A 27,930-nucleotide genomic window follows, 5' to 3' on the forward strand; every position below is an offset into this window, starting at 1 on the left:
GCGAGAGCTCTTTGGATATGCTATATTGTGCTGGCTACTGAAAAAGGAACAAGCTGTTTTTCTGTTTGCCTTGAAGTGAAATATCGCCCCTAAATCGGGCTTCACACTCTGCTATTATCTCGGACAGTTAACTCAGAATTTGTGTACATGAGCCCGACTGTGGCACAGCCACTGCAGCCGCAGAACCTCGCGCCTTGAGAGGAGTAATCTGTAATGATATCAAGTGATACTTCGCAAAACTCCCTCGATAATAAATAAAGTGGGTGACATACAGTGCTTGATTTTCCAGAGATACCAGATGGGTCTATTTTCTGGTTGATAAATGTTGGCACTTGGAAGAAAAAGCGAGTGGGCACAAGGGCATGAAAACCTGAAATAAATACGCCACAGAAATACCTTACCTTATACTGTCAAAAAACTTTTAGTTGCGTTTAGCAATGTGGGATTTTTATGGCTCTGTGCCGACGACCGCAATGGATGAAGGGAATGTGGTTTTGGGTTGTCCATGCGTCCGTCAGTCAGTACTATTCTCATGAACACAATATCTCAGGAATACCTGGAAAGAATTTTCTTCAAATTTGGTACAAATGTCCACTTAGACTCAAGGATGAACTGATGACTATTTGCTTGTGACTCACACTCTCAAAACACATTTTTGGCCATAAGACAAGAATTCTTGTGCTAATTATGACAAACTTTCACAACAATAGACCCATAATGAAATGATGAAGTGACATTTTATATCCAAAAAGTCAACTGTCAGCTTCACTGTCATAATCATGATGCTCAGCTCTCTATAAAAATAGTCTGACTGAAAATGGCACATTTCTCACTGGAAATCATTCACTGGATGCATACATAACAATATAGTCATAAGAGTTAATACCTTTTATTAAATTCCTTCTTGCAGAATTTGCTACATATATGAGTCTGGATGGATATGCATGTAAACAGAAACTTGACTGGCGGACGCATACAACCATGGAGTGATAATTAGTCGTCTAAATTCTAACATCATGCACGTGGACGAGACATTCAGCAATGTTTGTGCACAGACTTCCCAGCCAGAAACACTGGGAGCTGATACAGGAGTGTGCTGGCACCACAATGAGATCGCAGTATGTGACTGGTTCCACCTGGCTGTGACCGCCTGTGGCGGGTTGTGACCAGTTGTGACAGTTAGTGATATGTCTGGAGTGTGATTGCAACAGAGATGTGCTGTCAGGTTAACAGGTATCAAGTTGACAGCCAGGTCTGAAAGATGAGGGATAAACATGTGGTGGCCATGTAATGTGTGTACTTACTGGTGTCTGTTATGGTCCCCTGGCCCAGTAATGTGTGTGTGTGGAGACAGTGATACCCATAGCAACGATATGAAACACCTGTCATGTCTTTGCAGCGGTATGAGCTATGCATCCACCAATGTGCCAGACAGCTTCATGTAGACTGTCAGTGACATGCTGCTGCAGAATGAAGTAATATCTGGAGCAAATATACCTGTCAGAGTGAAATAACCGTCATCACTAACATGCAGCAATGTCCCAGATAAACTAACTATAATTGAAAAAGAAGAGTCCAGTGTTTGGTCTTGTTTTTGCTCGGCCTTTTTCACTTCACAGAAGCTATTTAGAGATTCCAAATAAACTTTCTCCTTCATCTGGAAGACAAACATGTAGCTCTCCCTCTCCTTGTCTTTTTTTTTTCTCTCCCGCATTCCCTCCTTCTCCTTTCCTTTACTCCTCCAACTTCAGTAATCCATCTCCAAACAATGCACACTCAAATGGACTTGAGCACATTTACTTAGGCTGGGAAGAGTGCTCCATCAACATCCTTTTAATGAAATCTTGAGAGCAACGATCTGCCCTGGATGTGTGCCCGAATAGGATGAGAAAGAGAGTGAGAGAGATGGAGAGAGGAAGAGTGACATGGAGAGATGTGAAGAAAAATAGAATAGAATAGGGAGGGAGGGGCTGGTGACAGAGATGTTGGTTTCTCAGACACCCATGGGAATGTCTGGTGGGAAGAAAGACACTGGTCTCTCACCATATATACAACTGAGTCATGCAAAACTTGAGGGGAGCATTTGTCAAAGTTTTATTTTGTCTTCCAAAGATCCCAAACAGTCTCACAGCAGGCTGGGAACTATTTGTGAGGCTTTTTGTTTTTAGATTTAATTAACAAACGAATTCTAAAAATTGTTTCTATACCGCGTGGGAAGAGAATGGAAAAAAAAAAATACAGTACACCAAGAATACCCACCCATAATTGCTTTACTTCTGAAAAAAAAAATTATGATCAAGATCAAAATATCTATGATTTATATCGCTGAGAACCATTTGTAGTATTCTGATCCCATTTCAAAAATAATTGCTGTGCGGGACTGAAAAGCAGTCAGGTTACAGTACGAATTACAGCACAGTACATCAAAAAAGATACTGATATTGAACTATTTTAGTGAAATGTTTCATTTGATCCCTTATAGTTTAGAGACTGTGCTTGGAACTTATAAATAATATCATCTTAGAGCCACTGACTGTGCAAATCCAACTGCATCCCAATAATTTAGTGATTTATAAGGTAATAAAGCCAGAGGAGATGCAACAGTGAATTTTTAACTTAGAAAACCAGTCTGTAGGATTTAGTGGCATCTAGCTTGAGCTTGCTGAGATTAATAATACTTTATAATAACCATAATTAATAAATAGTAAACTGATAGCTAATTCAATTGTAGGTTATAGTTATTTCACTGTTAGCAATTAAATGATAATAATTCTAATTATTAGTAATGCTTTAATTGAGATGTTTTGTTATGTGTGCAACAGTAAAATAGTTCACTAATGTAACCAGAATGTCTTTTTTATTGTCTTCTATCAGCTGTGATCCAAAAGATAACTTTTATTCTATATGACACAAAGTCATGATAACAAATATAAATGATAGTATTGCTAATACATAGTAAACATTATTTATTATAATTTGATTGTTTGTTAACAGTAAAATAGCTTTTAAGTGATTTTAATTAACTATCAATTTATAATGTATTAATGATAGTTCTTATAAAGTGTTAAGTTTGTCCATTCTGGGCTACTGTAGAAACACAGCAGAGCATCATGGCAGCCTCCATTAGGACCCTTACACACCGGACCTTTAATAGATATTACATTTCTCCAAGTCTGAAACTGTTCAGGACTTCTTACTATTGCAATACTCTTTATTGTCAACTTTAATCCTTTGTTCATCTTTAATTCCTGGATTTCAGAGCGCGTGTTAGCTTAATTAGCCAGCTAGCTGCTGCTGATAAAAATCTGCTGGTGACAGTTGATATTTCAGCAAAATCAAGGGACTCCGCCTGGCCATGAGAAGTCTGGGTTTGTCTGTCTCTGCCTCAATTCAAGGAATGATTGTTTAAAAAAGATAACTAAGAATTCTGAGCAGTCAGTCTGCCACTGTTTCACTGCATAATATGTGCTCTGCAAGAACAGAAAGATTGACAGACAAAGCAACAGTAACTAAGGGAGTTGGGGCTTAGCGAATAAGCATTTGTTTGTCACAGATTGGTAATTTTTGCAAATATGGAATATTACTGCTGCTCCTGGGCATCATCTTTGACATATAAAGGTCAAATATGAGCTAATTTGACTTGAGAGAATAGCGACTTGCTGACCTGAATATTATGGTCCATTTACCAACATTTCACCATAAAAATAGAAAATATAATTTTTTGCGATTATGTAAACCATATTTGTATGCATCACACACTTCAGCCACAAATACAAAACCAATTTGTCTTGGTGAAGAGAGACACAACAGTTCCACTGTTGTCAGCAGTGGGTGAGAAATGTGAATTTGCAGACAGCATTTTGTTTCCACCAATCTAATTAGACAACTAGTACACCACACATATTTGACTGTTAGAGCTATAGCTTTGGGCAAACATCAACTTTTAACAGCTTGTTGGCATTGCTAACTGAGTTTATCTCCATCTTGATGCCTGAAATACAAACACGTATCAGAGAAAGCACACAGGCCTTGTTATGCCATTGATTGGCTTATTTTGAATAGATGTAGTGCAGCTCCTTCAGGCTGTTAAGGTTGTTAAAGGTTTTTTTCTAGCTTTAAGGCTGTGAGACCTTTCTTTGTGGCCTTCACGGCTCTACGCCTACAATGTAATACAGCAGTGATAGCGCCATAGCAACCTAACCACGTGGATTTGTTTGCATATGACATGCAACATTTTTGTGTCCTTCATTATTTAATGTGCATGCAATAGAAATGTCCGTATGAACCAACTAGGCCTCTTAGAAAAGTCAGATCCACCTATGGTGATTTTAATTTTTTTATTTTCCGTGTTTGCTCAGTACCGATTAGAGTATTAGAGAAATTCTTCACCATGTGTAAAACATTCCTTATGTCTTTTTATTATTTACTTGATTAATTACTCCACTTCCCCAGCATCATTAGCACCTAACTGTGTTTCGTTAAACAGAAATTTCAACCTCCCTCGGGGAAATGTCACCATTAGACCTCAGCTTCTCTGGCAACTGCAGATTGAACCTAGCAAGTATCCAATCTTTACTTGTGCTTCTCCATGTTAATATTAGACAGTGAGCCTGGCCCCATGATTCCTCCACAGGATGTGAAAAATAGGCAATTACATCTATAGACAGTCGTATCAAACCGGAGCACAACCTGATTTTCCCTTTAATGTTACTGTGATATTTCCCCTCGTGTTATTAAAGCTACTGGGATGGTAGTTATGAAGACCTCCTTAAAGAGAACAATGTGGAAAAAAAACAGTGGTCATGTCAGTGCTTTTATTTTGAAGATTTAAAAAAAGCAGAAGTTCATGCAGCCGCTGCTTTGGTTTACCAATGAAATAAATCCCCCCTTCTGTGACTCTACTGTCTGCAGTATAGTGTTTAATAGAGACATAGGCTCACAAACAGAGGAGGTATCTCTTTCACTGATTTAGCTGTACACAGACCACTTCATTGTGAATCCTGCTCAGATGCAAATGCAGTCCAACAGCCACAGATGGCGAATCAATGCCCACCTTATACTGACTCTGGCAAACATGACAGAAGGTATAAATCAAGGTGGAGTGCTTTGGATGGTTGCTCCCTCTTTGATGAAGCAACCAGGTATGGATCACTTTACTTCCTTTTTTGTTTTCAGCAGCCATACCTCCTCCATATTCATTTCCATTCCTGGATATTTTCTGCTGCTACACTTACCCCAAGACTGAGCAAATTAAACTCTGCGATCTGAATAAAATTAGCCTGAAAACATCTTAATTAGTTTCAAATACAAAACCAAGGGATAAAAAAAAAAAGATCTAGGGTAGGGTTGAATGTTTAGGATTTGCAATTATGAATGAGCGTGACTGAGGTTCAGTTCCCAGCAGCAGTGCCTCCAGCTTGGCTGAACAAGCCAGGTGGTGGGAAGCCAGTTGGGTATCAAGCTTGGTCACTGCAGTGGTGACTCATACTTGATTGGGGGGAGTGATGCTCTCCCAGTAAAACTGAAAAGTAAGTGCCTGTTTTTTGTATGTACCAGTCTATGCTCTCCGTAAGATAAAATGTTTTTTTTTGGGGGGGGGGCAATTTTTGTCCTTTTATTTTGCTAACTTAATAGTCAATGCATTCTCATTCAGGACACAGTGCACCCACTGAGAAGGAGGACAACTGAGAAGAAAACTGCTGAAAGCTGTGTGGGGGGCAATCGCCACTTGATGGACTGACAGTGGCAATTCAGAAAATTTTAAAATACTGTCCAGCCCTAGTGGAAAATGTCAACAATTACATTACAGAGAAAAGGGGAAGAAAGGTTCTAAGGTTCCTATGACACATCACATGTACATGATGTAATCCAGATCCAGTTGTCAACTAATACATTTGAAGATATCAGCTCTAGAGAGTTTTCCAGCATGACTAATGTGTTGATTCCACTGGGCATGGCTGTATTTCTTCCATCTGCAATGCGACCACAAGAGCTGGTTGCAGCCATTCTAGACAATACTTGTGATTACACCAAAAGCGCTGCAGAGCATCCAATAATCATCCCAGCTCCTCACTCTGCTCCGCTTATGTTCTGAGTCTATTTTTGACGAAAGCTGCATCAAGACAGGAACGACAGAGAGTCGGCAGTTTTCAAAATAAAACACCCTGTGCAGACTTCTGATCATAAAAAACATACATTAGCTATGAACTAACAGAAGACTAACTGTAGTTTTCGTTGTGATTCGGTCTGGTAGATACCAGTTGCATAGGTACCTTTGCCATTTTTAGGATTGGGTATAGAAACCCTGAGCTAATATGGCAAAGTTAACAAAATCTGGCGGGAAAAACGCTCCACTTCAGAAATGTTCCTGGTGGATGATGACGGAACACGTGAAGGACGGAACAAAACCGCATTGCAGACACAGCATCATAGAGCTGTGCTCAGTGGAATGAAGGCAAAAAAAGTTACAGCAAACTATAGCCAGCGAGAGTTGGAGAAAACATGAATCAGGTTTTGTGAAAACAATACAAAAGCAGACACTTGTTTTGGGTCTTCAACAATGCATGTGTAGACACAGGTTGTTTCTGAACATCAAAAACAGCCTGCAGTAAATCTGGGCTTGTGACTGACTGCTGTGCATCATCAAAGAGAATCAGTGGATCACGTCTTCCCTTTACATATACTCTAAAAAAAAAAAAAAGCTCTTGATCTTAAGATGTTTTAATATTACAAAGAGTGAAGCACATGTCTGTTATCAACAATACTGTAGTGTGAAATTGTCATGTGGTGTGGTGTGAACTAGACCGCAAATGTGAGATCTGTATTTACAGTTGGTCTTTTTAACATGCAAGCACTGTTAGCCAAAACAACTGTTGCCTTATTTAAATACTTTTTAACTTGCGTTTTGCAAAATGTATCTTTCTGATATGAAATAAATAAACAATGTTTGATACATTTTCAGCTTGTGCTGATCTGATCTTTGTGTAGATGAGCTTGCTGTGATAATTAGGAGATTTTGTGACATGTACTTTGTAGTGTGGTGCGGCTATCATGGTGATGCCACAGTGCCTGTCTAGGTAAATACTGTGGTAGGTGTTTTTTTTTGCATTCAAACATAACATGTCAGAGAAAAAGTCCCTTTGTCTGGTTTTGGCCTGGTCCATATGGACATGCTCCCATTTCACTTCTTGTTTACTCAGAGACTCTGTCCCTTTAACTTTATGCAGTGCATAAATATTTCACTACAAGTTGAATAGACAAGCCAAAAAAAGTGCATGGGCCTGAAGCCAGAGAGAGAGGGGGGGAGGATGCAAATAGAAAACAGACAAATGACAGAAACAGCAGCGCGGTCCACATAGTGTGAGCACTGGAGCGGAGCTGAGAGAATGTCACTCAGGTCACAGGGATTTGACGGATGAGCTTTGTTACTGGCTCTGTGTGACCTCGCCTTTCAACCCCTCTCAGCCTCAATGACACAAACAAACACACACACATAGACAAACATGCACACGAAGAAAGGCACCTAAGGGACATGTATGTGCATACCCAGCAACAAAGCACAAACGCACACTTGTAACCACATACAGTACTTGTCCACTCAGCTACCATATGAAATACACATCTCATGACATGCAAGGCAATGACAGCCTTTTCACATCATCAGATGAGCCACAGGCAAAAATTCCTGACCCATACCTGCCCTGCTCACCATGGCCCTGTGGGCATGAACTCTCGATAGAGAGGGTAACATCACTTGTCTAAGCTGTTATAGACTTGACATACTATACTCGCATGCCAGATTTTGGAAACATATCCACACACACACTCTCAGACTCCCTATTGGCCACTTGCTCTCTCATCCTAGCCAGAAAATGTGCATTAAACCCCAGTGACCGTGGCGAGATCTCTGACTTTCACTCACCCATGGACACAAAACACACAATAAAACATGTGACACATCGCTGCCGCAGTTTGACGCATCATTCCTCACCCCTACACTGAGTATGCCGTTCTGATGTTGCTCTGGGAAAAGCCTTGAAATGGAAAAGGCGTGGACAGCTGGAGAAAAAGGAAAGATAGATACTGCATGGATGGATGGCTCCTTAGACAGATGGATCGGTGAAAAAAAGAGAGTAATGCGAAAGTCTTCCGGGTTCCCTGAGTGTTCTAAAATCAATCTTCCTCTCTGTCAGGTAAGCAGGGACACTGACATCTCACCTGGACCTGTAATCATGTGCTTACTTACTTCTTAAAGGGATAGTTCAGATTATTTAATGTGGGTTAAATTAGGTATTTATTGATAGTCAGTTCATTACCCACAGTAGATGTTGGTCAGCACACCCACAGTTTGGAGAAGCAGAGAGGGCACAGGTTCAGCAACAAAATGTGTTTTAGCTACTTAGAAAAGGTCCACCTAAAGACAACAGTAGTAGTTTATGTGTACACTATATTTAGAATATTTTTTACAATTTTACCTTAATGTCAGATAGCCTTGTCCAAGGGGAAACCACCATTACATAATCCAAATATCACTCTCTCAAAATCAATCAGACCAAATGCAAAATTAGTCACTGTACCTGGCAGAACATGGGAGTTGTTGTTCTTTTGCTTTCTCAAGCTCTTAGTTTGTTTGTGTTATTATGTGACTTTGGTGAATCCAGACTATTCAATTAAAATGCCAAAGTCACAGAACAAACAAACAAACAAATCGAAGTAGCAGTAGACCAGCAATTCTTGTGTTCTGCAAGGTAAAATGACTGATTTTACTCATGGAGTTATAGTAAGAGAATAATATCCTCACTTTCTGTGGTGGCAGTCCTGTCTGCTGAAGTGGGTGCATGCTGACCAACATCTGCTGTAGGTAATACACTGACTACTGCCTGATACAACCCCACACTGAATAATCGGAACTATCTCTTTAAACCACACAACCATGTAAATCTAATCACACAAATCAATAGAAATACAAGAAAACTATGGTTGCGCTGAAACACACAGCCTTTAAAGTCTTTAAAATAATTAGTGCACATCACCTGAGCAAGACCAGTGCGGAGTCCAAGCATTGTCCTGTGAGCCTAATTAATCACGACTTTGGTGAGCAGCCAACAGAGAGGGAGGACAGCCCCCTTCTGTCTGAAACCTCCACAACATTGCTCCAGAGTGAACCCACATCCAGGGTTAACGCAATTACCAGCATGTCCTCCCAACCATACATCCAGCATCACACCACAGGCACTGTAATTGGTGTGCCTAGAATTGCAGGGAAAAATTAGAAAAGCAGTAGAGGGAAAGAGGTGATTAATTTGTTGGAGGAGGAGGTCGATGGCGATGTAAATCACTGCATGTCAGCGCTATTTAATTTCCCTGATTCCCTCGGCCTTGTCTGCCACACCAGCCTTGCTCGCTGATTGGGTAGCGTCAGGTCATAGCTGAAGAAGTCCTGGAGTGAAGGACGCCATGCATAGCTTAATTACACTATAGGACCCTGCGTGGGACCTGTGGACTCCCACGTCGCCCCCACGCTTGTTTGCATGTTCCCCTGAATACAGGGAATGAGGGATTATGTGATTATTTGAAGTGGGTATGAGGTACTTATCAATAGTCAGTGTATTAACTACAGTAGATGGAGGATGGCATAACCCAAGTTTGGAGAAGCAGAGAAGAATAACAACACAAAAGCTAAGCAATGTATTACAGCCACCTAGTCTGACTGACTGGATATAGACTGCGGGTATAAGTCTGCCATGTTGTTTGTTTCAGGCGTACGCCAGATCCTGTATCCGCTATTGGGAAATTAGCACCATGGTTGCTAATGGGGCAAATGTAAAAAATCAAGAGGCTGTTAGCTTTTCTTTTGCATTGATTTAGCCATTTTAAAGTCACGGCTCGCACCATTGCTGTATCCAGAGCGTTTTTTTCCCCTACAGCAGTGTTCACTATATTTAGAATATTTTCACTGGTTTGCCATGCCATCAGAAAGCCTTTTCTGACAGGAAACCACTGTTATGTAAGCCAAATATCGCTCTTTTCAAAGCGACCAGACTCCTTAAGGAAAAATTGTTATTTTGACTTGCAGAACACGGGAGCTGCTGGTCAACACCTGCCTTGATTGATTAGTTAGTTAGTTAGTCTTATTGAGAACTAACCTTTTAAAACACAACACACAGCAACAAGAATTAACTCACCGATAGTCCGGCAGCTCCCATGTTCTGTGAGGTAAAATTACCGATTTCACCTATGGAGTTTGGTTGGTTAAGCAGACAAAATATAGCATTCACTTAAATTGTTTTTCTTTAGTGGCTAAAATACCTTTTGTTGCTGATCCTGTCCAAAGCTGTAAATTGCTTACTTCCCATGCCAGAACCCCTCTCTGCTTCTCCAAACTGGGAGCCTACCAGCTGGCATCTACTGTAAGTAACACACTGACGATTGGTAAGTGCCTTATATAACCCCACTTCAAATAATTCAAACTATCCCTTTAGGTCGACTGTCCACATGTTTTAGCTGATCACATTTAGGACTATTTAAGAATTTAACAGGCATATTGATGGACTCGGCCTCTCAGTACATGTTGGAATATGAATAAAACTACTCTCTTGATTTGAAAGGAACAAAAATAGTTATGTAGCTCTAAAGATTTCATCTGGATGCTTATGATAATCAGGCAGCAGTCAGTATGAAAGTGAAGCGCAGCCAAAGCTTTGATGTGCTCGTTTTAAAATCTCTATCAGTAAGAAACACACCATCAAAAAACTTGAGTGTGTTACCATCAGAACAGCTCCCCAGGTTCAAACTTCAAACCTCACCTGCTCTATTGACTCTCCAGATAATGCCCTCAAGGAGACTTTGTTTGCATTAAACAACATCAAAATGCCGACCGCAATCTATAATCCATTCCCCACCCTTTACACCCTGTTTTATTAGCAAGCTCAGCGGTGCAGACAACAGAGGTGCTGCTCTTCTTTGTTGCTACATAAGATCCATTCAGCAAGGTTTAGCCACAGGGGTCAAGCATACAAAGCGAGCTATTCCTGGGGAGCAATTAGCTCTCAGCCACACCAATAAGAGGTCATAGCTCCTCTGGTCCAGATGACACTTTCTGTCCGCACCTGGGCTACCACGTCCGGCCAATTGGTAGCCTCCCCTGGGCTTACACTGCATCTTGTGCATGCGTGTTTTTGCATCCTATAACCTGAAGTAATAAATCTAACAGATTGCAGTCTCTACCTAAGCTCAGCTTCAAAGGTGGAAATAAAATAGAAACAAAGTACATTGTGTGTTTTGTATTATTGTTTTGTTTCGTCGCCTATATTTAGATGAAAACAAATTATTTTGAGAACTCTTGTTTCCTACCTGCATTGCACTGACTCACAGGCTTATTTGACTGCACGCTTTTGATCTCAAGTTTTGCATGTGTCGAAATACCTCTGAAACTAATCCTAAAATAGGTCCTTTTTATAGCATAATATATTCATATTTATTCATAATATATACAGTGCTAGCGCAATGCTGTACATTCATAGTGTATACAATGAATCATTTTCAGTAAGAGCCTCTGAGGTTTATGAAATGAGAAAATCTCTTCACCCAGGTAAGATTGGCAGGTTGGGTTGGGTCGGGTCACTGGAGGCTGGTGACCCAAAATAAGAGGAGGACAGGTGAAATACAGGACATGGCTCAGTGACTTGCAAAATAAAAGGGTATGGGAAAAAATGTGTGGCTATTGTGAGGATATTTACTTTGTATGTTTATTGAATGTAAGAATAAAAAAATCTACCTTTAGGTTAAATAATATAGGACCATGCTCTTTTTCAGGGATAATAATGATTAATCAATGATCAGTTAATTAGTTGTTAAGAATCTTAGCAATCATGTAAAATTATAAAGATCTAAAATATAGTGGAGGTTACTTTTATGACCATGCTCTGCATGTTGTCTGATATTCAATTATAAGTGTTTAATATGTAGGCCTCTTTGCCTTCATTTGTTTAATTTGTGTAAGCAGTGCTATCAGAGAATATGCAATATGTTGCCATGGAAATGAGGCTTTGATTTAGGAGAAAACTAGAATTACTGCCTCGTGGTTGCATGACTCTGTCAAGCAGTCAAGTTGCAGTTTACATCAAAGTCTGTCCAGACTCATATACGTTGTGAAGGAACTTACTGAAGGGTATTAAGTGTATTTTTTGGTAAAATGGAAGTTCAGTATATTGATATGTATGATATCAGTGAATATTTTCTAATAAGCAAACAAGCTGTCTTCACTTAGAGACTATTTTCCAGAGCAGTATGGAGGATGGAAAGCTTCAAGAGTTTTTACAGAGCATAATGATGTCACAGTGAGTTTGACCTTTGACCTTCTGGATATAAAATGTCATCACCTCATCTTTTTATCTTATTAGATATTTGTGTTAAATTTTGTCATAATTAGTGTAAGAATTCTTAAGTCAGACATGTTTTTGTGACATCAAAGTGATGTTTGACCACCAAAATCAAGTTCTGTTAATTCACCTTTGAGTCCAAGTGGACATTGGTGCCAAATTTGAAGAAAGTCCATCCAGATGTCCCTGAGATATTGCATTCATGAGGGTGGGACAGACGTGAGGTCACGGTGACCTTGATATTGAACCACCCAAAATCAAATCAGTTCATCTTTGAGAGTCAAAGTTGATGTTTGAACCAAATTTAAAGAAATTCCATCAAGGCGTTATTATTGTTTTCACAAGATCAGGATAGATGAAAGTATGGATGCACATACGTACAGAAACCTTGTAACATAATGCCTCCAGCTACGGCTATCACAGGCACTGAGGCGTGAAAAATGCATTTGATTTTGTTTGGTATAAGGGAGTGGTTATTTTTAAAAGTACAATTAATCAACTGGTTGATGGTTGATGCTACAAATGATTGATTAAAGAAAGTGCTTACAATTTGCAACCTTACTTTTTATCCTATATTGCCGCGTTTTGCTTGCAGAGGACCTTACCGTCTGCAAAATGCAGGCAGCAATACTCATGATACATTGGCAGTAAACAAGCTAATTTGCACCAGAGTCTCAAAGCAGAGTCAATGAGGTGATACTAGACACATGCACATGGTCCCGCACACACCCACCCACACAGACACACACACATACACATCATTGCTCATATGCTCTCTCTCTCACACACACACACACACACATACACAGACACTGAACTAAAAACACACTCACAAACTCAGGCATGCCGGGAGTCCTAATGACCTGCGCGTGTGTTTGCGAGGGTGTAAAGAGTGTGTTTTGAATTAGGAAGAGGAGAGGCAGAAGATGAACTAACGATGGCTGCTAATAATTACAGATCTGTAGTGTGGAGGAGTTAATGAGGAGCCAAAGCCTCCCATGATGCCCCAGTAATAATGAATGAGGAGTGAGAGAGAGGAGGGAGGGGGAGAGAGGGGGTGGGAGCTGTCAGTTTGAGAGGCCGCAATGCCCTTTGGTTTCTCTGCACTCTGGGTATGTCAACGAGAGAGGAGCCTTCCCAGAGGAGGCTTGTCTCCACACTAATGAAGATGTGACAGACCTCCGGGCCGTGACTTGCAGAGTGGAGGGGAGAGGAGGAAGGAGGATGAGGAAGACGAGAAAGGCAGCTCATATAAAATGAAAGGCACTGAAAAGGTGAAAGGTTTCTAAGACCTTCAAAAAGAATGAAAAAGTGTCAGAAGTAAAACTGATTAGACTGATGGGCTGTTAAGATGTTTGGATTGCTGTATATGGGAGTAAAAAGCGGACAGGACCTCTAAGAGATGCATTAAATGCAGATAAACTCTAGTTGAGTAAATATTTTAAGCAAGAAATAGGCAATGTAGTAACAGAATCTTGATCCATATTTGATCAGCACTGCCTAGTCTGGCAGGTTTATCAGAGTTTTGGGGGCCTCTGTTGGAAACTGGAAACACAATGGTGGCCGCCTGGTCACAATCTTTCTCATATTGCAGCTAAACAGTTCACCAAAACAAGTTTCTGAAAATATGTTAGGCGAGAAATAGGCAATGCAGTAACAAAATATTGATCAACGCCGTCTAGTTTGACAGTTTGAACTGAGTTTGGTGAGCCCTGTGTGTCACACTGGACCAACTCACTGACCTGTCAATCAATCTGTGGTCCCGCCCCAAAGCATATCCTGCTTTATCATCTATTTTACTCTCAGTAGGACCATAAATTGCTAATGCTGTATTGAAGAAGACTTTAAACTAGTGAGTGACACTATAAACCCATCAGGAAACTGTCGTAAAGGTCATAAATCAAGTGAGAAGTAAGGTCATTTTTTCCATAAGGGTACATACAATCAGACTTCTTTTCGCAACCAGTGCGCCTCTTGCTGGCTATTAGGAAGAATACAAGTTTAAGGCACTTCGCTTGGCTTCGATTTTCAGATCCAGAAGCTCAGTCCAGTATTTAATATGTAGCCTATGAATGCGCCTCATAGCACTCAAGCAAAATAGAAGATGGAACACTGCGAGTACTTACCAGAGAGCTGGTGTAGCTGGGATCAGAGGTGTCTTCCTGTAAGTAGCGTGACAAGCCAAAGTCAGACACTTTGCACACCAAGTTGCTGTTGACCAGAATGTTTCGTGCCGCCAGGTCCCGGTGGACGTAGTTCATTTCGGAGAGATATTTCATCCCAGCTGAGATCCCACGCATCATCCCCACCAGCTGGATCACTGTGAACTGACCATCATTTTGCTAGAGGACAGAGAGAAAAACAAATAAAAATGGTCATTTAGATATCATCGTTGCCGTGACGCAAATGAGAATAGCTGGAGGACAAAGATTTCAGCAAATGCTCAAAGATATTATGTTGACTAAATATTCCAGGCTTGAAAGTTATGTTAAATACCTACTGATTGAATCTTATTCTCTATCAGGAAATATCAGTGCAAAATAAATTACATGTTTGTCCTATTTTCTCATGTCTTATACACTCTTAGAAATATGGGTTCCTGAGTTGTTCCTGAAGGGGTGAGGTTCTACACAAACTCATTTGCTTCTGAAGAACCGTTCTTTGAAGGAAGGGTCAGGCAAGGGTTCTTTAGTGGGTTCTGGGTGAAACCTTTCACAGAACCATTTTTGGTGGGTTCTAGGTCAAACTATCTTAAAGGGTTCCAAGCAGAACAATTGTAAAAGGCACTAGCGCAAATCTAATAGGGTTATCCTATTGGGACAAGCCAAAAAACCCTTTATGGTTCTAGTTGGCACCTTTCTGTTTAAGAGTGTACAGAGAGCATGTAGCCTGGTAAGGAATGCCCAGACATGACTATTTCTAAAAAAAACTTCAGAGGGCAAAACGCAAAATTTTACAGAGGAGCAATAGAAAGCATCCTTACTGGAAAGAGTACAAATTGGCATGGGATGTGCACAGCCCAGGACAGGAGGGCTCTACAGCGGGTGATTAAAACCACACAGAACATCGTGGGCACTGATCTACCAAGCATCAGTGATATCAGGGAGGTGAGGCGTCTGCGCAGAGCCCAAAGGATACTAAAAGACAATACACACCCCAGCAAACAGCCTGTTCACCCTTCTGCTGTAGTAGCCGCTTCCGAACCACCAGACTACAGAGCAGCTTCTTTCCTCAGGCTGTGAGACTCCTCAATTCATCCTCCGCACTCCACCATGAAAAATACTTTTTTGTTTTGTGTGCAGCATAAAGGAGCTACAGCTTGCATTACGTCGTACAACCCCGTGTTGTAGAATGATAAATAAATGAACCTTGGATCTTAATGTCTTCAGAAATTCATTTAGCAGCAAGGTTGTCCTGTGGGACTCTCTTCCAGAATTAGAAAAGCCTTGCAGAAGATCAGAGGGTACAAGCATATACAGTGACAATGAGACAAGGAGTGTTGCAATACCCGACTGGTACATAAGAGACGACCAGTCTGCTGCTTTTCCCATCTATATGAGGTTTGAGCTACTCTTTTATCAAAGCAGGTAATTACTTTCTCTTCAGGTTAGACTTTTTTTCTTCCCTTTGTTTTAAATCATTTCTTGTTTACACTTTGCCATTACAAAATCAACATGCTGAGCTCTTTTCTTTCCTTTCAAATCCTGTCCAGAGGAAAGGTATACTTGTATTAGATAAGCAAAATGGATTCCTGAAGCCAATCTTGCCTATTGTAGGTGTTAGACCATTGTTGCATTCTGGCATGTGGGCATCCATCTCTTTAACATCCACACATGGCGCCCCTAACCCTGTGTGAATGCTCTGAAGAGCAAGCTTTGAACCCCCGAAACACAGTAACAAATAAGAGGGTAAGGGAGATCGATGGAAACACAAGTCGGATGTGGCGGTTAGCAAAGCCAACTTCAAAGAGCCCCTTTAAACCCACCCTAGATCAAAGTGGAATAGAACACCAATCCATGAGATTGAAGGAGGAAAAAAAGCGAGTTGAATATTGATTAAGCTGTATGTCCGCTCAATCCTGACTATAAAAGAAAGAGTGAAGAGTCCATTATTAGCTCCAGGCATTAGTAGAGAAATTAAAGGCTGATACGCCTAGCTAATGGAAATTTCCAAATTAAGAATGATTGGAATCATGTTCATTGTCATGAAACATATTCTCTGTTGGCACACGAAGGCTCATTTTAATTTGTATTAGGAGGGATTCTTAGCCTGAACTCCTTTTCTGGGATTGTTTAATGATTAATTTCCAATTAGCTTCTCAGTTCCATAATGCAGTGTTTCTATTCAATTCCTGAAAATGACTTCTGATCATCCTATATGGCTGTTTGCAACTTTGTACATTGAGTGCACTGGTTCCCAATCTGAGGGTGCCGATGCCCTCTCAGGGTCACCAAAGCTTCACAAGGGGTCGCGAGGCCTTCTTGTTTTTAAGGAGTGAAATATTTTCTTTTTTTAATATGGAGTGAGCCTATATCTCAGCATCTCATCCATTTCTATGAAGAAAACTAAATGAAAGTGTTATTTTAAAAGTTTGGATTATTATTTTAAGATAAAAATTTCTCACAGGATAAGTCTTGCATTAGAAAAGTAAGCAGCAACCGAAGATCTAATAGAAGAATTAAACTGAAGTTGTTTAAAAAAAAATAGCTTATCAAAGATGTACAATTTTTAAAATATTCACCCAAATCCCTTCTTTTACACAAACTTTCTGCAGTTTTTACTTAATTATACAGTTTTTCAGCACTGTAATTGTTATGCATTGGATTTAATATGAAATGCCTACAAAAATCAGGAGTCAGTCAGTCAGTTTACTCAGAAAATTGATTCCCTTACAGAAAATGGTTGGTAACCTCTGCCATATTGCATGTATGTGTTCATCAAAGTTACTCACCCTGAGGAATGAGTCAAGGGCTCCATTCTCCATGAACTCTGTAACGATCATGACTGGACGGCTCTTCGTGACTACACCCTCCAGACGGATGATGTTTGGGTGATCGAACTGGCCCATGATTGATGCCTCAGACAGGAAGTCCCGCCTCTGCTTCTCCACGTAGCCTGCCTTTAGGGTCTTGATGGCTACATAGATCTCCCTCTTACCAGGCAGCTTCAAACGGCCCTTGTACACCTCCCCAAATTCACCTACAGCAGAAACACAGAGGTGCTCTATCAAAAACAAGAACCAATCTACTTTTGCGTGATCAAACAGGGATCAGACAAAAGATTAGTAGAGTTGATGAGACCTAAATCTATTCTTTTATCAAGCTTATTGGCATCTCATGTCCCTAGGCAGAAATATTTCCCAAAGTGCTAATATAGATCTTGATTCAATCTATATCAAGCATGCTGAGTGTTGTCCAATACTCCTGTGGTGCTGCTCCTTCGTGATATTCTTAACAGTGTGGCTCCTCTGACTCACAGTAGTCGTCTCCACTAAAAGCCTGCCAAGTGTCTTCATATTCCCCAATCAAAGAATAACAGCCAAGCACTATCTGGTAAATATCTGGAACCTGTTTGATTAATTATCACCACCTTGGTGTCCTGCAGTGACACCACACAGTGAAATCAACAAAAACGGAAATCTTTAATTAGTTAGGGCCCTTGCATCCTTACCCCTATCCTATCTCTGTCACTTCCTCACACCTAGCTTGCTGAGTAGGCCAGTCCGCGGGAGCTATTCCAGGCCCAGTCTCATTACCAGGGGTATTTTAGCCTCTGTATGAACCAACACATATGCTCTCAGCATGCCCTCCCTGCTGCAACGCAAAGGTGTGTCTCGCCCCAAGGAAAAGACACGCGGACATGCTAAGCTGAAGCTATTTTTGTTTTCCAGTTGCTCAGAATTTACTTCAAAGCAATCAGCCCCTAATTACCTGTTCATCAGCTTTAACAATACATAAGAGATCATTCTGAAACAAGGACAGAAAACAAGATATCTCTACCTACTTTACATGTAAATGAAAAGGGATGATGCAAGGTAGAACATGCAAGAGAGCAACACTAATAGGATCCAAAAACAGAGAAGCACAGGGAATAGGCCGCGAGGCTCGAGTTATTTCTAATGCCATTAGGTCCCAGGGTAGCTGGCCTATATGCTGCTAGTGCACTTGACATGGGCCCTTGACATGTTCTCATCTGATGTGGCTGCCAAAAGGGCTGAGCTTTATGACCTTGAACAGATTCAGGCTAAACTTGTTTGCACACAAGCACACAGACATATAAATAGACATGTAACATAAAGAAATACAATATAGCGATCCGCACTCACCATTGCATCACAGATCGTATTCCCCTTACTCTGTAATTCTGGCCTTTACTTGGTAGATCAGGTTCATATATTGTTTTAAAATGGATAATAGCAGTTATGTGTGTTCACCTTAGTTTCAAGTGCAGTTCAGTTATAATGTGTCCCAAATTACCCTCTATTAAAGTCTAATAACACTAATAAAGGGTTGAATACTATGTAATAAAGAACACATCATTTCTAGTGTTTGTCTGATACACAGTATGGCTTGTCACATCTTATTAGTGTATTATTAGGTGCACAGTGTCTAATTAGGGTGATGCTGTGTTTAGTTACTGACTAATAAAGACTATATCACACCAGTAGGCCTAGTTTTTGTCTAATTTGTGCACCAGTGTGTGGCTTCTTACTTCTTCTTGGTGTACTGTACAATAAAGTGGGGCCCAGATTGTTCATTAGCACCCATTGTCCATACCTGCGCCAATGACCTCCTCGATCTTGACGGTAGAGACGTCGATCTCCTTGGCAAACTCCCGCACAGCCTCATTGGGGTCTTCGTAGGTGAAGGGATCTATGTAGATCTTCATCCCCGGGGAGCCTGAGAAGTGGGTCGGGCAGCCCAGTGGGGAGGGGCAGTTAGACATGTCGGCTCGCAAAGAGAGTTCTAGAACAACCAAAGTGCTAAATGAGCTTTCCAGAAGAAGAAACTGTCTTTGGCTAATGTCTTAGTGTTAACGATTGATGAATGCAATTGCCCTTCAAGTTGTGGCTTAAATCACAGTGTGACACAGCATTACTTACAATCACTGCAAGCTCTTAACAGTGGTAAATGATGAGAACTCCATTTACTCTACAGTCCTACTCAGAGATGAGCAAGAGCACTACAGTATGTAAATGAATATTAGCCCATATGGCGCACATTAAAAGGTATAGGTGGATGATTATAGGAAGAGCTTCAGTTACGAGTAGAGCAGACAACAAAATGGTGGTTTGATGATTCAGTGCTTGGAAGGCTGAAACAGACTATAAAAAAAACAGAGAGAGATGAAGGGATAGTAGAGGGAGGGGTGATGGTATATAGAAAGAGTAAATGTAGACAGATTTTTTTTTTTTTAGCCTTTTATCCCTTACCCTAGCAGTCTCCACTCTTTGATAGTGGTAGAACCAATTTCCCTGCAGCCTTTCCCTATAGGAGCTCATAAAGAGATAAAACCACTGCGCTATCAACTAGCTCTTTATGCTGTTCTGCAATAGGTGAGCTCAGTTCACAGGCTGCCGATGTCTGCGAACGGAGGACAGATTTTTCTGCGTCGACGGGCTGGGGTGGGGAGGAATGCCGAAAAACACTGGTAAACAAATTCAACACACGCCGCCAGAAGACGGACCCTACTGCGAGCGAGCGAGCAAGCAGCCGTCAAATCATCATCTCTACAGTGACACCCGAGGGCTGCCCTCTTCCTCAGAGCTGTTTAGTCAAAACCTTGGCAGCCATGATTGGAATAAACCCATCTCCATCAAGTCAATTTGTGTTTTCTCATCTGCATAATCCACATGGAGAGGGGGGAGGGGTCTCAAGAGATGGGAGCACGGATAAGGTCTGGTCTTGGAGGGATCAAGGTGCCTCACCTCGCTCTTGACTAGAAGCTGATTCTAGTTACTGCACTAATTGCCTTGAACCCTGCCTGTGTGAATGTAATTGCTCATTAGAGATTCCATACAGATTGTATTGAAGTTAATCCATCAGAGGGTTTACAGCTTTGCGTTCCATAAAGTCGTTCTGTTTACAAGTGTCGCCGAGCCGCTCACACGGCAGCACTGCTGGCGGAGGAGCAGCACATACTCTCAAAATCTAATGCACACATGCATGCGCGTCCACATACACATAAGTGCACCCATTAGTTTCTAATTCACAGTCCAGAGCCCACTTTCATATATAATTTAAACCGCAAACAGTTTATCTCTCTCTCCCTCTGGTATGGCCCTGGTTAACTGGACTCATCTTTTTATGGCCATCAGATAAAAAATAGATTCCTGCTTTAATATTTCATAGCTCCTTCAACTAAATGTATGAAGCAAATGTATCCAAACGTCAGATCTATTTTTACCCAACATATAAAACAACAAGCCTGTCTGGAGGGATTGCATGGCTCCTGCAATGACTCACAGTCATTTGACACGTACAGTCATTTCATACCTTTTCATTTGGATAGCCGCGTAATAAACATAAATGGGAAAAATTGACAAATTTATTAACTTGAATTATAAATCTAAAAAAAAGAATAATAATGGAAAAATGCAATTCAAGAAGTACACCTCAAGGAAGTAAGGAATGTGGAAGATTTGGAAAGGTGGATTTTAGATGATGGAAAATTATAACAAATTATCAAAATGACTCTAACTGACCACTCCCTGAAATTAACATTTATACACAGGCATGTATATATGTATATCTATGTATGAAAATGTATATGTATGCATAAATGTATAAATATATAAATATGAATGTGCATAATTATTAGAATATTTAATGTACGTGTGTGCAGTATCCAACCTGTTTGTCATGTCTACCCCCTTTATTTTTTTTCTTGCTGTCTTGCTGCTGTTGTTATTTGTGTTTGCTTGTTTAATTTATAGCCTTGATCAAAAGTTTTCATACTATGAATTGTAAATTTGCAAGCAGCTAAGCAGCATGTATGAAATTAGTCGGGGGGGATTAAGTATATGTAAGCGTATTTAGTCGGCTGGCATTATAAATGACAGTTTCCTGCACTGCACTTAACCATGTTATTTTCACCAATGTCCAGCATTTAGCCTGCTATTAGTCTGCCCTGCTTGTTTACTGAATGGCCCTAATGTATCCACAAATCAAGCGTAGGGCAGTAATGCTTACATCAATCTATTACTGGCTACGGGTGCAATCAAATTACTGCTCCTACTACAAAGAATTTACATATTGCCTAAAGACAAACAAGCAATGTCCGTAAGTGAAACTGTACATTCACAAACGCTCATCTTTTTCAGTTAAAGGGATTCTTTCATATGTTATTCCTTTACCACAGCAACATAATTTCTTCTAATTCCTTTTGCCTGACAATATTTGTAATTTAGCGATTACACTATATAGTAATTATATGTTTTATATGATTATCCACTTTGAGAAATTCGCCTCAGCAATTGCAGGATGCTGTATGCCTATGGCGAATACATTCCCATTTCATGTTGGTCTGAGATGCAAACTAATCTATTCAGTGGCTCTGTGAATGTAATGAGTCGAGTTTACTTCCTAAACACTGACTAATTACCCATCGTTTGATGTCTGAAAATCATTTGTCAGACGAACGCTGCAGCTTATTAGTATGGAAATCACAGAGGGGATCTAAAAACTGTTTGAGATTAACAATCACATTTGTATAGATGTTAGTTTGGGTTCGACAGGCATGTGACGCCTTTCGCAATCTACAAATGCTTACCAAATCACTGATTTCACATTAATCAGTAGGGCTGGGAAATATATCAATATTATATCTACACTGTGATATGAGATGAGATATTGTCTTGGATTTTGGATATTGTTATATTGTGATATGGCAGAAGTGTTCTAAAGGCTAGATCACAATAAAGTGATGTAATCTTCTGAACGTACTGGACTGTTCTAGCTCTTCTATTATTTGTCTTTACCCACTTTGACACAGAGCTCAACAGCGATCACCCACTTTCCAGAAGTGAATTTCCCATTCATTCATTCCACTGATGTTTCAATTTCAATTCTTATATAAAGACTTTCAAGTCTTGAACTAAGCCAGCCAAATACAAGGTAAATCCTGGCCATGAAACATTTGATCTGGAGCAAAAAAAGATTGGAAAGTGGTAACAAAGGCAAAGGCACAGGACTGTGTACATTATTATTTTAAGAGTGAAAGAACAACTCATCCTATAAAATATATATATATGTATATATATGTCATAGCTTGTGTAGTGCATGTAAATAAATTCTATTCACTGCAGCAAAACAATGTTATTAGGAAGATTCATGTTAGCTAAAGTTTGCTTCCTAGCTAGCCATCCTGCTGACAGAACTACCCATTCCAAGGTGTGGTAATGGTTGGGGTCTATTATATCCACATCACTGGTTGGTTATTTATCAAAGATTTCATTGTTTTGACATTTTGTGAAAGCACCAAAAGTCATCAATACAATATTGTCCAGCCCGACCGGAAAAACGTGCACGTTGGTCAAATGTGTCAGCAGCTTATTCTGACTGATACATCAGTTTATTGTTAGGCGGCACCCCCTAGTGGACGTAGTAAGTATGAAGTATAAGGAGTGAGACAGTCTGCATTTGGACTTGGATCCAGGAGACCAGGGTTTGAAACAAGTCTGTTGCATCATTTTAACCCAAACCATGATCTTTTCCTAAACTTAACCAGGTAGTTTTTGTGCCTAATCCTTACTAAACTGCGACCACTTTACATTGTAAACTATGTGTGTAATGTTTTATGAGTTACATCACATGACTTGGGTAACACACTAAAAGTATTGTTTTGGGAGTAATTATATTTATGGAGATTTCTGGTCAAAAATATTGTGACGTTTGTTTTTTTTTCATATTACCTAGCCCTAGAATGCAGCATGCAGAGACAAGAAACAAAAAGAATAAACATATTTGGCATCTATCAATAACTAGATCTGTAAAACTGCTTTTTGAATCCCATTCTTTTTCTCAGTGAGCACCAGATGCTGACACACAAACAACAGCTGAAGCTACAAAGAGGTTTTGAACATTAGCGATTTGAAGATGTGTTGGTAGTCGTACACAGAGAAGCATTAGGGCATAAAGTGAACATGCAGCGCTTAGAAAAGTCTGTCTGTTAATTAACTGTTGTTGACAGGTTGTTGATGTGTGGAAAAGAGTAAAAGGGAATAGATGCACTGGGAAAATTTGATAAATGCTCAGACGCAGAGCAGTGTGTGTAATATGCTGGGATGAACGCTGGTTATACTCACGATGCTCTGATGTGGGCAATTAAAACAAAAAACAAAAAAAAAAAATTTACACTCCAAGCCACACAAGCAACACTTGATTAAACCGTGTGTGTTCATGCGTGTGTTCCAATCTGCTTGTCATGACATCCCACCCAGCATTTGGTGTAATGTAAGGGGTCTGATTTTCGTAACCATGGCCACTCAGCTGCACCGTGCATTTACAGTATGAGCAGCATCTCTCTCCATGCCTGTCACATTAGGTGGGCTGGAAATGAGGAGACATCACCTGACGTGTGTGGCAACAGCTGGAACAGTAGGCAGCTGGGTGAATGCCGGCAACACATTTTTTGGAGATTCACCCAAAACAATTGGCTGACGGGCGCTATTTAATTGTTGCGTTGAATACTGTAATTACAAAACTGTCAGTCAAATCTTGAGAGAATAGACGAAAACAATGAATCGTGGGGTGGGGGATTACTTCATGAGTGTTGGCGGTTTGAAGGTTGAAGGAATAAACCTATGAATAGGATCCCTTATCAGCGTTTTATTTCCTCTCCACTTCAAATTGCTTATTTGATGATTAGTGCTGCGAGCGTCTCTGATCTTTTGTTTATTTTCAACACTTGTGTTAATTGCATTTGGTTTTCCCAAAGATAGCCGGTGACAAACCTGACTCCTCTGCCCACAGCGGTTTTAATGAGCCCCGGGCTGCCACCGCTGTGCCTGTGACACAAAGTAACCGTGTTGAAACGCTTTGCTGTGTCAGGCTCAACAAAACTCTATCCCCTCGAGTGAGCCCCTTTTCAGACTGCTAGGTCGGCAGTACATAGGGCTTTCATTTGAGGTACAAACCTCACACACATCCCTTTTGTGTGTATGTGTGTCTATAGGGCTATATGCGTGTCCCTCCAGGCTCCTTCCCCTCATCAGCTGGTGCCGAGGGGGTGCTCATAACATGACTCAATCAGGTATATCGTACAGCCCAGAGAAATGACTGTCAGTCAGTGTCATTGTGTAAGGAAAGAAAATGACATTTACATCCATGGACGCCTGCTACCTGAGGTTATTTCTCTTTTACCTTGCCTCCTTTACATTAATGCATTATATAAGAGTACATGCTTTATGCATATATGTCCTATATCATACATGATATGATGGAAGTGGGGGACTGGACAAGGAGGAGAAAATGGAGGTAAAGCAAATAATGGTAAGATATGTGAGAACAGCAGTACAGTCCTCCTTTCTTATCTTAACAATGGAACATATTTAGAAAGTTTTCAATGGTGTCTGCTTTTTTTTTTTGAGAAAAGGAATGTGAGGGATTTGTACAAGAATGAATGGCACTGAATTTCACAAGCTCTGACTTATGAGTACTAGATAATGGCCAGCTGTAGCTCTACAGTATTACATTAGTAATAGAGTACACAGAGCAGTGATACTGTCCATGATGGGGTGCTGGGTGACCCATCAGCCATTTTCTTATTCATAATGAAAACAGACTGATTTAACTTTTTTGCTTATACTAATCAGTAAATGTTCAATAACGTCCTTTGGCTGTTGCTTGAGAAGTTGCATATCAGCTTACACACACAAAGAGTTTCAATATGTTCATTCAGTCCCTGGTAGGAACAGTTTATGGTTGGTTTGTCCTTCTGGTTTATGTTTATGTTTATGTTTATATTAGACGTACATGCAGAGTTTCTGTCTGACCATGAACCCGCTGTAACTTGACATGAGACAGTCTGCAGCTGCGTGAGCTCGTTGAATAACGCAGCATGTCCTTAGTTTAGAGATATTTTAGTCTCGAAACACAGAAAAGCAATTGCATCCGCAGATATGAAAATTCATACACTGGAATCAGATCAGAATGGAGAAAAGGTGCATCTCTATGAAACAGTAGGATAAATACAGGTGTTACCAGTGATACTAATTAAGATTGCATTCAGTTCAGGTCAAACAGGTCAGGGTGCTGCTATTGTGCATGTTAGCTCACTGGAAAGACTGCTACACTAAATGGAACAGGGCCTTAATTAGCATTATTCCACTATTCAAGGTCTATCATTGATACTTTCTTTCAATTATTTTATGTACCTAATTGGATGGATTGGAAAAAAGATTTGATGATATTTGTAGTAGCAGTGGTTAAAAAAAACAGAACAACAACACCATTGTTGAGCTCAGGCAGAAATCTGCGTGGGCTCCAATGATACGTTCACTTTGAACCTTTAAAAGTGTCGCAGTTCAGGAGTTATGAGTCAAAAAATAAAGTGATTTATACACAGGCACATGGTTGTCAAAATCTGTTAAGTATTTTTTTTTTTTTTTTACATATCTAGCAAATTAACAGACAAACAAAATAAACTGTTGTCTTATAGGAGACGTAGGTATGAGAGTGGACTCACCTCTTCCTGTGCTGTAATGTTGCAACTTGTCACTGTACACCGCCTCCTTGGTGTATGCCCTTTTCCTGCGGGAGCAATGAATATTGAGGGAAGAGAGAAGAGAGAGATGACAGGATGAAAGGAAGTGTAAACGAGGCCTTATTACTGTTCATGTTTCTCTGTATGGCCTGAAAGTGACGTGGCTGAAATTGAATCAGTTGCGGAGGGTTAGCAGTGGCAAATGAAGTTTATGAAAATGAGCTGATTTTTAATTAGACCTTGATAGGATCTCTCTGCTTTTCATCTGTCTCCTCTGCCTCTGCATCAAAAGAGCCTGGCCCGTTTGATGAACACTTTACTTGCTCAAAGTTGCACACAGCACTGCAGAAAATTCGACTTTCATATATCTAACGCCGAGCAAGATAGGAATGTGACAATGTGACAAAGTGCTGCAAAATTAAATTGGCTTGACTTAAGTAAGTTAACAGGGCAAAGTAGGAGTTGTTAGGTTCTCTGTGGAATTGAATATTCCATTTCAAATATAGCAACTTAGCTCTCCTTTCCGTCAGACTGAATGCTATTACCAAATTCTCTATGACTATATATAAGGTGCTCACTACTGAATGTTCCAAATATAACCTGGGGACATGGTTACGTCTCAAAAACAGATGTAACAGATGACTTTCAGTGTCAAAAAGAATCCCAGTAATTTTGCTTACTTTGACATAATGTATTATATGCAAAGTAGTAATATCTGGTTCGATTCTGATTAAAAAAAAACTGTGCAGCCCATCACAGTGTGATGGAAATCCATCTTCATGCAGTGTTGCCATCTGTCTTTGAATAGTTATTATCAAATGGGGGAGCATGCTGGGCTATTGTATTAGATAGCATAGTGTTCATGTTATTATGTCCACCCCCCATATTTGCTACAGTTGCCTCAGAGGATATATGCTATAAATTTGCAAAAGTTGGCTAAATTTGTCACTGTTTTCTTCTTGAGGAGAAAAAGCGGGGAGCCTGAAAAGAGGCTAAATTTAAGGACCAGTTTGTAGGATTTAGTGACATCTAGTGGTGAGCTTGCAGATTGCAAGCAACTCCCTTCACTGTCCCCTTCCAGGCATGTATAGGAGAAGCTACGGTGGTAGTGAAACTTGAGAAATGTGAGATTAATTATAATTATTGTTAATATAGCATCAGTCTGATGTTATCATCACCAACTCAGTTTCTTTATTTAATTCTATCAGTATTGAAACTAGCTGATTGACTCCATCTGCATTTGGATGCAGATTTGTGGTAAGTCGTGTTCATGTTGGGATCACATTTAACTGTGATTGGCATATTTGTTTCAGACCTACGAGACCAGTGATCTGACCGGCTGATAAAGTATTTAATCATCACACCACCCATTGATCTATATTCACCTTCACCCAGCTCTTCTGCGTGTTGCACTGCTGCACGTACATGAACAAAACTAATGTAAAAGGTGTGCATGGAGATACACAGTTCGTGCGCCCTATGCAGGCTACTCTGAAATGGATACATACTGCACAGATGCATAACATAAAACCTTGTGCTTGTTATTCATTATTCAGATTTCAACAGTGGGTGCAAAAGTGAGCGTGCAATGCATGCTTTTGTAGAACTTATATTTATTTTGCCTAAACTCCCCTAAATCTTATATACTGGACCTTTGAGTTTGTCATGAAGAAATGTAGAAGAATAAAAGACAATGTGGGACATAAAAAGGAACATGTGGTTACCTGCTGCACACAATGGAAATAGCCACAAGGGAAACAATAAAGACCACTCCTGCAGCCGCTGACCCCGCAATCAGAGGAAGCTGTTCCCTCAGCTCAGACTTGAAGTCATCTGTGTTACACAA

The 27,930-nt window shown here is 40.3% G+C and overlaps 1 protein-coding gene across 2 annotated transcripts in view; it reads right to left on the reverse strand.

The window, feature by feature from the left end:
- Nucleotides 1-27,930, reverse strand: part of ephb1 (EPH receptor B1) — a 219,758-nt gene that overhangs the window by 15,696 nt on the left and 176,132 nt on the right. Inside the window, exons 8-12 of one of the 2 annotated variants that reach the window (XM_084732571.1) lie at nucleotides 27,809-27,917; nucleotides 26,067-26,131; nucleotides 19,157-19,279; nucleotides 17,332-17,579; nucleotides 14,507-14,722 (exon numbers count right to left, since the gene is read on the reverse strand). In XM_084732571.1, coding sequence (XP_084588697.1) covers nucleotides 14,507-14,722; nucleotides 17,332-17,579; nucleotides 19,157-19,279; nucleotides 26,067-26,131; nucleotides 27,809-27,917 — 761 coding nt within the window. Of the gene's footprint in view, nucleotides 1-14,506; nucleotides 14,723-17,331; nucleotides 17,580-19,156; nucleotides 19,346-26,066; nucleotides 26,132-27,808; nucleotides 27,918-27,930 lie in introns of both variants that reach the window. The other variant, XM_084732570.1, reaches the window with a different exon arrangement.

The sequence above is a fragment of the Lutjanus erythropterus genome, chromosome 12 (assembly GCF_056507025.1).
Source record: "Lutjanus erythropterus isolate fLutEry1 chromosome 12, fLutEry1.hap2, whole genome shotgun sequence".
NCBI lineage: Eukaryota > Metazoa > Chordata > Actinopteri > Lutjaniformes > Lutjanidae > Lutjanus > Lutjanus erythropterus.